Source organism: Octopus sinensis, unplaced genomic scaffold, assembly GCF_006345805.1.
Source record: "Octopus sinensis unplaced genomic scaffold, ASM634580v1 Contig09569, whole genome shotgun sequence".
NCBI classification, from domain to species: Eukaryota; Metazoa; Mollusca; class Cephalopoda; order Octopoda; family Octopodidae; genus Octopus; species Octopus sinensis.
In genome coordinates this window covers 202,250-214,317 of record NW_021831847.1, presented here as the reverse complement: position 1 = coordinate 214,317, position 12,068 = coordinate 202,250, and the positions used below count along the sequence as shown (strand labels likewise).

Sequence of the window (12,068 nt, the reverse complement as noted above, 5' to 3'; positions counted from 1 at the left end):
TCACTTATATCACATCACTTTAAAGAAATTCATTATTTCTTGAGTTTCTGTTACAAAGGCAATCTTTTGGAACCACATGGAGAAATTCATCCCATCGCCCCCGAGAAATGCCTTCTATTATTTTATCTACAAATTAATGTTGGAAAATAACTGCTTGGTGGTTTATTGTTCATCATTGCCCTTCCATTTATTTTCACTCCTTTCATCCTCTTTATACTGGCCACGGCGTTCTAAAGGTAAAGTTTTAGCCTTAACTTTCCGAATTCTGAAACTCTAAAAAAAATTTCATTTTCTATTATGTCTCTAACTTTATTTGTTAAACTATTATCGTATAAAAATTATCATATTCATTTAATTCTATTTGAAAAAACTCATCTTTCTTCATATCATTAGGCACATTCTTTCTGGAGATGTACTGCTTAGTTTCAAATTTTACAACTTCTTATAAAAATAACAAGTCCTTCAAGTCAAAGCAATTTTCTGCTGAATGTTTGACTTTTCTTATTATAAAAATGTTTTTATACTTGTAATTTTAAATACATCTGAACCCTGATTAATAGTACAAGTTTATTGTCTCTTTATTAACTTAAAAAGCATCTAGCAGATTCTTATCAGTAGGGCGATTTTTTTTAACCTGAAAAATAAAAATTTTTACCTAAAAACTTTAACTTTATTAACCTAAAAACTAAAAAAAAACCCAAAAATTTAACTTTATAAATAAACAATAAAAACACTAAAACTGTTTGTTGCACATACAAATTACATAATTTTCTAAATTTTCTTGTAGAAAATTTCGGTTGGATCTTAGAAAACTCTTTATTAGAGAGAAAGTTCTTTCAACCGAGCACGAGGTCGGCTGACAATTCAAAAGTAGTGCATACTCGGCAGGAGATATTTGTGAATTAGTCATTCTAATTATGTTCGAAACATCGTTTGTTTTAAGCTTTTAAATTATGTTTCTTGATAAATAATTGTTGTCATTCCCAACTTCAAACGATTCTACACATAATATGCCTGTTCAATTGTGAAGCGCGTGCTTTCAAATTTCGTAATAATATCTGCAATAGCGACATTTACTCGAAAACCTGGAATGTTTGAATAGCTTCGGATAAGGTCACATAGATTGCTCACTAATACATGGTTTCGAAGACTTTCTTTGGCTGTTCGAACTAGATATCCATCATCCGCGAATGATTCAAAAATATTTTGTACTCCGATCAGATTTTCTGAATAGTAAGTAGCGGCTTAAGCAAACTCCCCCATCTTGTCAAATGCCCACGAGGTGGAATGGCGATGTTTCTGTCTTTAATATTCGTTTCTTGTATTGTTCTTGTTAATTGCTGCTTGTACAGTAGCAATCATCAAATCAATTTCCGGATAGGAGGCTTTTATTTTCTCACAACAATTGTGTAATAGATGAACAGTACATGTGATATGGAATAACTTGGGTACAGATTGTTAAGTATTTTGCCAGCTAAAACTTAAACATGAAATTTTACCTGATTTCATATATTTGCGGCATCCGAAATTAACAAAGGAATTTTCCCTTGAACCAATTTCCGAAGTACATCGTCGACTATTTGAGCATGATTGTGCTTGTTAGGAGCAGATTCAACCGGAACATAAACGATATAGATATGTGTTTCAGGAGAATTTAACGATCCAATCATCACAGCAACGTATCTGTGGCCACGAATTTGTGTTTCATCCGCAATAGCAAAAACCTTTTGATCGCTACAAAATAAAGTAATTTTTATACACAATTTTTTGTTGAATTATCAATTTGCTCAATTATGATTGATTGACACAGCTTCTAGCCTTCGATGGTGAGGGTACTCGCACAGAACCTCCGTAAAATAATTCTCTAAGCCAGGTGTTCTCAACCGGGGCGAATCGCCCCCCTAGGGGCGAAAATTTTGTACAAGGGGCGATAATTTGTACAGGGGGGCGCGATAATATATTAATAAAAAATAAAATTTATATTATTAAAAATTGTTTAATTAGAATATTTTTAATGGCAAGCCTAATAATTTAGACTCAAAATTTAATGAAAATTACTATTCTTCTTCAAGGAAATTTGTCAACATGATTGATTGCAAAAGAATAATGAAAAATTTGAAAAAAATTATTGCTTTATCGACATAATTTTTAAAATCAGTTTGGAAACATTTCACAACTATCTGAGATAAGTAAATATTTTAGTCAAACAATATTTTGACATATTGTCAACATTTGACGGAACTAGAAGCGGATATATCTCTTAGATTCAAAGATTTGTTTGATTTGGAATTTGAAGCATGGATGTGATCCGTTTTCATGTGTGCCAGAAGATATGAACGAAACAATCAAGAAGAGATAATTGAATTTAAATATAATGAAGAATATATTCACAGATTTCAACAGGAGGTATCTCTAAATTTTGGCAATCAAAAGATCTACAAATGAAATTTCCAAATTTATGGAAGGAAATGAGTAATGTAAATTGACATTCCCTACCACTTATTTGGTTGAAAGTGGATTTAGTTTTGTCAATCATAATACACAATGTGAAAAAAATAGACTGGAAGTGTGTTATAGAGGCGATATACGCCTAAAGTTGAGCAGAATTAAACCCGACATAGAATATTTAGCGAGTAAACATCAATATCGAGGGTCTCACTAATAATTTTTAATAAAAATTCAATTTTTACATTTGATTTATAATTTTATATTTTGATTTTTGAGTTATGTACAAAAAAAACCAATTAAGGGACAATGCCAAAAAATTTTTAAATTGTAGGTGGACAAGGGGGCGATAAAATTTCAAAGGGGGGCGACAAAATATCTAAGGGGGCGATGAAAAAAAAGGTTGAGAATGCCTGCTCTAAGCCATGGCATAGATAGTTTGTTTAGCGGAATATCGGATTTAATGAATGCTCTGGTTACTTGTAGAGCACAATCATCATTTTTGGGATATTGGTCAATATTTGTTTGGTGTGATATGGTCAGATAATCTACAAAAAATAATTTTTATTTCGAATAAACTCAATGAATTTTGATGTTTCTGTGAGGATCGATGAGAATTTACAAAATGCCTTTTTTCGCATTTAATATTACACAAACAAAGACGACAATATAATACACCATCCTTAAGAATCATAAATTCTTGCGGATAATCCTTAACAATGGCTTTAGCTTTGATTTGATACGATTTTGCTATCTTAGGCATGTCAACCAAAAATTTTTGTTACAAAATGTATTATTAATCGTCCAACCAGCACCGCCGCGCTTGCCTTCTGTCGGCAGCATCCCCGGCTAGCGGAGCTTGGCTTTGTGCATTCCCGAACGCCCCATCTGGCACTCTCCTTGACGATGAAGCGGTAAGGATCGGAGTCTCTCTGCGACTCGGACTAAGGCAATGTGTCCCGCACACGTGCCGCTGTGGCTGCACTGTTGACCCTTTCGGTCTGCACCCTTTATCGTGCAAGAGGAGTGCCGGACGTTTTCCGAGGCACTCTGCAATGAACGACATCATACGGAGGGCCCTCGACTCGGCGGGATTTCTTCGGTCCTCGAGCCACCGGGCCTCGACCGCGGCGACGGGAAACGTCCTGACGGGATGACCCTTTTCCCCTTCGAAGGCGGAAAAAGCCTCGTTTGGGACGCAACCTGCTGCGACACCTTTTCTGCTTCTCACTTAACTTCGTGTGCCCTGGAGGCCAAATCTGCAGCTAAGAAGGCTGAAGATTTAAAGCTTTTAAATTCTGCCCTCTCGGAGAAGTTTTCCGTGGTGCCGATCGCGGCTGAGACGTCGGGTGCTCTCGGTCCAAAAACTGAAAAGTTCCTTCGCAAGCTCGGAGCCAAAATCTCAATGCGCACCCATGATCCTCGGGAGGAGAACTGGCTAATGCAACGGCTCTCGATTGCCATTATCCGGGGAAACAGTTTGGCAATCCGCCAGGCTACATATCCACCATAAACATAATTCTATCTTTTCATTGATTATCTTATTTAGCTAAATAACGTTTTCTTCTGGATTGTTAATTTAAAAAATTAATAAATTATATCAAAAATTATAAGGTTAGAATTATAAGCAGATATAATTCTCATTTTGGCTTCCAAATTTGTTTTATTATATGTTTTACTAACACGAGAAATATTCATAGTTTTAGCAAAAGTATTCATTCGAACGAACAAAAATCCATTTATATTTTAGATACGTAATTTTGACCTTTGACATCTCAGTTCGGGTATTAGAAACCACAGTAATGACCTTTGACATCTTAGTTCGGATATTAGAAACCACAGTAATGACCTTTGACATCTCAGTTCGGATATTAGAAACCACAGTAATGACGTTTAAATCTCAGTTCGGATATTTGATACCAAAAAAGTGTAGATCGTCAGCGTCTTGGACGAGGCCACTGTCGCACACACCACACATATCGAGAGGACTAAACAACTCCTCTCGCATCTCACTGTCACTCTCGATGAACATCACGACTTTTTCGCCGCCAAAGTCAGGCTGGATACGAAAATCGGAGGATACCGTACTCTCATAGAGACAGAGGAGACAAGATTTGAGTTGGATGGCCTACGGAAAAGGAAACGAGATTCCTTTTGTTCCCTCTCCATGTCCACATTGCACATCAGTCTGCCGACACTGTAATCACACTTCTCATTCAAATGTAGTTGTCTTACTTGATTCTTTTCTTTTGATAAAAGCCCTGCGCATTAGGACAGGTGATGACTAAGTAATATTGAAGGTGACCAAAATACTGGGAAGAGTAGGCTCGCAGGGTCAGTGCACTCAAGTGCGAGTCACCCTGATGAATACTGCCCATCGTAGTATAATCAGAAATGTCAAGGGCCCTGTACGTGTAGGAGACGTGATTGCTCTCATGGAGTGCGAGAGAGAAACAAAGAGGCTCTATTAACTTTTTTTCATATATTTATTTGTTTTTATTAACTGTTAAGAGAACGAAAACAATTAAAAAATTTAGCTATTAAGTACCGGCTAGAGATAATTCCCACGTAAAACAGCCAGCGAGATCCTCTAAATAAGGAATATAAATTTTCTGGAGCGATGGATGCGCAGGCGGATAAGTTTCTTTAAATGAGTAAGCGGCTTGGCCCCAAAAACTCAGGAAGTCTCGACGGCAATTGCCCAAACTGTTTTTATTTTTTGTTTGGGAATAATAAGTAATCTATGTTCGTGTAGACTGTGCCTATAGAGGGGATTCTTATTTTTGTAATATATATTATTGTGGTTGTGTAATAACATGCAGTATGTTGTTTCAATGCACGACAAAAGCATTAAAACCTTTGAATTATTTCTAATTGGATTATTTAAGTAATGTTGAAAACACGTAATTCGTATTGAATGACTGGATTAAGTTCTTAGTATTTCAGAGATATTGACAATATTTTTTAAGTTCAAAGAGAATAATAGTAACACTTAATTAAAAAAGTTCACGATTTTATTTAAACGTCGCCAATTATAAGACTGACGATTAACTCCGTTCTCAACAAACTCACCCCTCTGAAATGCTTCTGGTGGGTTCCGTTCAGATCAACTTTGCTCGTTTCCGCTCGGATCATTACTCATTAAACAACTACGATCACACAATGAATGATTATCTCTTATTTCTGTAATCTTTGGTGTGTTGAAGACTACTTACCGATCACCTTTTCCGCTGTACTGGTCTTCTCCTTATCCTTAGAACACAATTATCAGATACAAACAGCATTTTTTAAATAATTTGAGTTTTATAAATGACGATATCACACGTAATATTTTTGATATTTCAAAGATAAGTTGCAAACCGAATTGGCAGCCAGGCGTCTAAAGACGTTCCCAACAGCAATGGGCATTCTCGTTAAGACGTGGGACTTGCCCTCGTATGGGATATAACCTGTGTCGACTCGTTTTTCTCATCATGTTGACTTTTTTCCGCCCTCAAAAGGGAAAAGGGTTATCGGTCAAGACCCGGTGGTTCGAAGATCAAGGTGATTGTTAGATAATTATTTTAGATTAAACATACGAGGAAATAATCTAATCCCCAGGAAACAAGATCAGCGTTATCACTATTCGAAGGAGATTAAACGAAGGAATGGAAATAATTGGATCCGATTATTCCGAAAACGAGGACGATTGTCTGAATCAATAAAAATGAAAAAAAGCGGAATGATAAAGATTTAGCAATAAAAGATAATGTCCTACTGAGTTCGCTCGTGCTAGCCACACAATTTATTAAGAGAGGAAAGAGAACAAGAGAGTTAATTATTATTTATCATCCAAAGTCCGTATGCGATAAAATGTCCATGAAGGCGTTACTCGTCAAACCCGATTAGCTAAAACCTTTAGACTCATATATGTTTGGACTCATATAAGTTTGACTTTGGTCAATCGAAATTCATTAGTTAGTGCAATTTTTTGTATTTTATAAATTTAATGAGAAAACAATTTTGATATGAGTTTCTTCAGCTACAATTTTTATCTCTTTCGTATGCACGAGATGATGAAATTTTAGTCATCCATCTTCCAGAAAAACCTATATGTACCAATTTAATATAAAATTTGAAAAATTCCCCGTCCGGGATTCGAACCCGGGTCACCGGCATGAAAGGCCGGTATCTTAACCCCTAGACGAACGGGGACATTTTATTTTAACCTCTAATTAAACGTACATAAAGCTTTTACTCCTAAAATATTAATAATTACCTCGGTTCTGTAATCCATATTCTTTAATCCATGAATTTTGAAATGCTCTGCCAATTTATTTACCTTTCTTTGATTTTTACTAACAGTATGCTTAAGAACTGATATTTAATAATGCAACGTGTAGCGTGTTAAACTATAGGAAAGTTAACCTTATCAAAATTTCAAACATGTGCCATCAAAAGTTTCAAAAGTGCCACCGTCCACACTGCCAAAATGTTCGATTGTAAAACACTTTGACGATGGTGATGTTGAGTATGTAGTGGAAAAACTCAGTAGTGGGTTCAAGAGGAGGAGATTGTAGAATAAATAAATATAAACCTGACATAAATGTCTTTAAATTGTATGACTTTCATCTTATCGTTTCGAATTCATATTCATAATCTTAATAATAAAATGGTATGGTGTGTGTCTGTCTGTGTGTCTGTCTGTCTGTCTGTCTGTCTGTGTGTCTGTCTGTGTGTCTGTCTGTCTGTCTGTCTGTCTGTGTGTGCACACCAACTTCAAATTGGCAATACGATGTCCTCGACTTACATGATGAGGTCCTTAAAACCTTCCCCCCAAAAAATTAAAAAAAAATTTTCTGCATTTTGGTTAAAATGAACAACTACGATGTCCTCGACTTACATGATGAGGTCCTTAAAACCTTCCCCCCCAAAAAAATTAAAAAAAAATTTTCTGCATTTTGGTTAAAATGAACAACTACGATGTCCTCGACTTACATGATGAGGTCCTTAAAACCTTCCCCCCAAAAAAATTAAAAAAAATTTTCTGCATTTTGGTTAAAATGAACAACTACGATGTCCTCGACTTACATGATGAGGTCCTTAAAACCTCCCGCCAAAAAATCAAAAAATTATTTTCTGCATTTTGATTAAAATGAACAACGCGAATGTCCTCGACATTCATGATGAGGTCCATTAAAACTTTCCAGGCAAAAATCTCACGTATTAAGAATATCCTTGATGAAAACGACAGCGAGAATATTAACAATGATGAACTCCCAATTATTCGCGATAAAGAAATTCAATTCATCCTATGTTTTTCTCTTTAAAATTAAATGCATATATCATTATCGACCATGAATCAAAATTAAAGCTATTATCATAGAGTGTGCAATTAACAGATTTTGAAAAACCACTTTGATAGTTGAAACCAGATTAGCACAATCATTAACACAATTTACCACCAATTGACGCACGACCTTGAATAGAGTGTGCAATTAACAGATTTTGAAAAACACTTTGATAGTTGAAACCACATTAGCACAACCATTAACACAATTTACCACCAATTGACAGCGCAATCAGAAGAATTTGCGTAAAAATATTAACTATTTACTTGAGTTTTTCGTAAAGATAGAATTTATTTTCTGTATGCCTCTTTTTTCCTAATATTTTTTATTATTCAAAAATAATTTTAAATAGATAACCGAAGGAGGAAAAACGAAGCTGAAGAAAAAACGGTCAGCTTAATAAGGTAATTAATTAAATCTTTTTTGTGTGTCGCTTTCTTGCCTGCCGCATTTCCGCCTGCCGTATCTCCCCCTGCCCCATTTCCGCCAGTAAAAAATAAAAAAAGAAAAAAAAGGAATTACAAAGAAAATGAAAAAAAAAAATTAAATATAAAAAAAATAAACCACAAAAATGAAAAAAAAGTTTGCAATGACAATAAACAAGGCCCAGGGACAGTCATTAAAGGTAGTTGGGTTATTTTTAGAGAGTGAGTGCTTTTCACATGGACAGCTGTATGTGGGATGCTCGAGGGTAGGCAGAAGAGAAAATTTATTCATATATGCCAAGGAAGGACGGACGACAAACATCGTTTATCAACAGGCGATAGAATAGGGTTACATTAAACCAGGTAGTTTTATACATCTACATAAACTTATAGTTGTTTGATGAAACAGGCCCTCCGCAGGAGCTAGGTCGCGGTGAGCGAAGCGAGCTGCCGAGCTAGTCATTAATATTTATATTTTGTCCAGAGGAAATGAGATATCAAACGTCAAATACTAAATTCGTATCAGGACAGAACGATTGTGTTTGAAAGCAACTAAGATTTGCCTGATTGTCATAAATATCGCTTATTATATTTAAAAAAGATCTGCTTTTTAAATTAAGCTCTAATTTTGTATCCAAATTGATTGTTGTTTCTTTTAACTCGTTCCATTTTGCATAAATCTTTGCATAAAAAGTTTAAAATTCTCATCAAAATAGTTTCAGACCAAAAGGATTGTGAGTCAAACCTTTTTTGTAAGCTTGTTGGTCTTGAGTTACATGAACTTGGTCGTCTAGACCTCCGAGTGAAAAAAAAGTTTTAGTTCATAGGATTCTAAACTGTAAAAACGAGGACGACTTTATTGACCACAGTCGTTGTATTGAGCACATTCTGTTGATACTGCATAGATTCATTCTAGATTTAGATTTTGGGATATTTTAAAAATCGACTCGACTATTTTAATCAAAATTAAAACAATACAAAAAGGCAGATGAGAGATGTCACTTTTAAACTTAGACTTAATGACTTGTGTATGATTTATTAGTATTATATGTCAGTGAAGCTATTTTATTACTTGAATGGAGTAATCTGCGATTTTTAAAGTATGACTTCTGAATAGTGTCGAGTGCTAGTAATCGAAAGTGCACTTGCTAAGTGCGTATTTTTTTGCTTTAGTTAAAACACACATTCAATTATCGTCATATAATTAACTTTCACTTTTGGTATACTTCATGCACATAATCTTATTAAGTTAAATTTTTATATAATATATCAGAGATTTTTTGTAATTAATAAATAAAATTCTGGAATGCCGTTATTTCAAAAATGATGACGTTGAAGGACGACTCCAAACACAATCTTCCTTGGGTAGAAAAATAGTACTCATAATTTATCCCCAATTTAGTCGGCCTCGAACCATTGACGACGTTGTCTTCCAAAACGATGTAAAGACAGTCTTAAAAAACTCACTCATAAACAACAACGTTGGCCTTTAAATAAATTGAAGCTTCCAAATTTACTCCTATACGGTCCCCCAGGCACTGGGAAAACCTCAACTATACTTGCAGCCGCATCGGAGCTATTTGGGTACTCTAATATGACCCACGGTAGACATGAGAGGGGAATAGGAAGTCTATACCACGAGAGGATCCTCGACTTGAATGCCTCAGACGAGCGGGGAATTGCAGTTGTTCGAAATAAAATCAAAAAATTCGCCAACTTGGCAGTAAATCAGAACAAATTGGGGTTTTCTTGAATAAAAAAAAGTAAAAGGGTCCCCCACTTTAAACTGATCGTGTTGGACGAGGCAGACGCGATGACTTACTCTGCCCAGGCTGCTTTGCGGAGAATAATGGAAATGCATTTCAAGACCACCAAGTTCTGTCTGATCTGCAACTACATAAGTTGTATCATTGAGCCAATCAAGTCCCGTTGTGCTAAATTTCGTTTCAAGCCACTGCCTCGTCCACTTATGGTGGCCAGGCTGTCTCAGATTGCTTCTGAGGAACACGTTTTGGTGGATCCTGAGGTCTGGGTATTCATAATTAGACAGGCTTTGGAAAAGTTAGTTGAAATATCTGCTGGGGATCTGCGGAAGGCCATAAATTATTTGCAGACTGGGAGACATCTGTCTAGTAACATCACATATGAAGCCATTTTGGATATTTGCAGTGTTTGTGGATTGTTTCTCACTTTAGTGGATTCCTGATGATTTGGTTGGGCGATATTTGTGTGCAGCACTGACTGGTCCATACTCCAAGCTGAGAGGAGTAGTGACGGTGTTTCGGATTGGATCCTTACTTGAATAGGAGTTGATGAGAGATGGATATTCTGCCAACCAGATGATAGTGCAGGTCTATGAGATTTTGATGAGTGCGGACTGTCGGGCGAGCAATGCTAAAAAGATTTTTATGTTGGAGCAGCTGGCGGTTGTGGTGGGTGGTTATTGTTAGAGTATGGACTGTGCTTTGGTGGAGGGGGGCGATGAGTATTTGCAGGTGGGAATTCGTTCTGATACTTATAGTTGATGTGCTTTGGAGCCGCTGCAATTACATTTGGAAATTAATGTTCTCTTTAAAAATGTTAAAGAAAAGTTTAGTTTTTAGTGGGTTATCTAGGCCCTAAGGGTTATCTGATGCAAATTCTTAAGTTTACTTCGGAACCTGATTTTATCTTTTAATCTAGATTTTTTATAATTTTCACAAATTATCAATCCATTGATTTTGGAAACTACTGCACATGAGAAGGGCGATGGAAAATGGCAAAATGGTATTCTTCTAACTATAATTCTTCCGGACAGCAGTCACCCCCACCGGCCAAGTAGAGTGCCCGACACCTCTATTCACACTGGCCACCGGAAATCCCTCGGTGGTAGCCAAAAGGACCATATATTCTCGAGGAGAAGAGGCCCACACACTCCGAGAGGGAGAGGAATTAAGCCAATCACATTCTCACAACACGCCCCCTCCACCTCCAATACAAACACTACTTTGTGGTAATGACCGTACCTCTCATACGGGATTCCCTCCTCCCCAATAAGTGCCCGCTCGTACTCACCCAACACACTCTCCCACTCTTCAACAGCCACAACCATTCTTCATCCCCCTACCATACCCCTATATGGCCACCAGTTTTGCTGTGTCACTCAGTGCTGTGTCCTTGGTAAAAGAGGGGATGTCCATTAGTGGAATGTCCCCAGTTAGTAGTATGTCCTTATTAGTAGGGGACTGTGTTATATCTTACTGCCGCATGTCTATACATATCAAAAGCGTTTGACAGTGTCTGGCATGTCGTGTTATTGCAAACTTTATACAATTAAAATATCAGAAAGACGGCGTTAGTTTGGATAAAGAGTTCCCTCTCAGGAAGAGAATCGTTCATACGCGTAGGAAACCAATTGTGGAAGAAAATTTTGCTTATGAGAGGAGTTCCACAGGGATCTGTCATCAGACCTTTTATTTAATTGTGTGATGTGCTTAAGTGGATTATCCTAACATGGAAATGATCATTTATGCAGATGATATTTTACTTATGGATCTTTCCATGAGCAAATCAATATCATGGAAAGAACTCTTAATCATATTGAAAAGATTGGAAGATGGTGTAAAGATGAAGGCTTGTCTTTATCTTTTGAAAAAATACTGTTGCCTGGATTGGTAATTACAGAGGGAACGTGATCCCATTGACACTGGAGTAATAAATTACGAGAAAAATCTAAAATATCTTGGATTAGTTATGGATCAATCTGGATCATTTGAGAACCATATAATCAGCAGAAAGAAAAAAGCTACCGCAATTTAAAATTTATAAAAAAAATTCCCCGTCCGGGATTCGAACCCGGGTCACCGGCATGAAAGGCCGGTATCTTAAC

The 12,068-nt window shown here is 36.4% G+C and overlaps 1 protein-coding gene across 1 annotated transcript; it reads left to right on the top strand.

The window, feature by feature from the left end:
- Positions 1-10,013: 10,013 nt before the first annotated feature.
- On the top strand, positions 10,014-10,406 carry LOC115228122 (replication factor C subunit 4-like). Its single transcript, XM_036498842.1, has one exon. It carries the CDS (start codon positions 10,014-10,016, stop codon positions 10,404-10,406), a length of 393 nt encoding a protein of 130 aa, XP_036354735.1.
- The last annotated feature ends 1,662 nt before the right edge of the window (positions 10,407-12,068 follow it).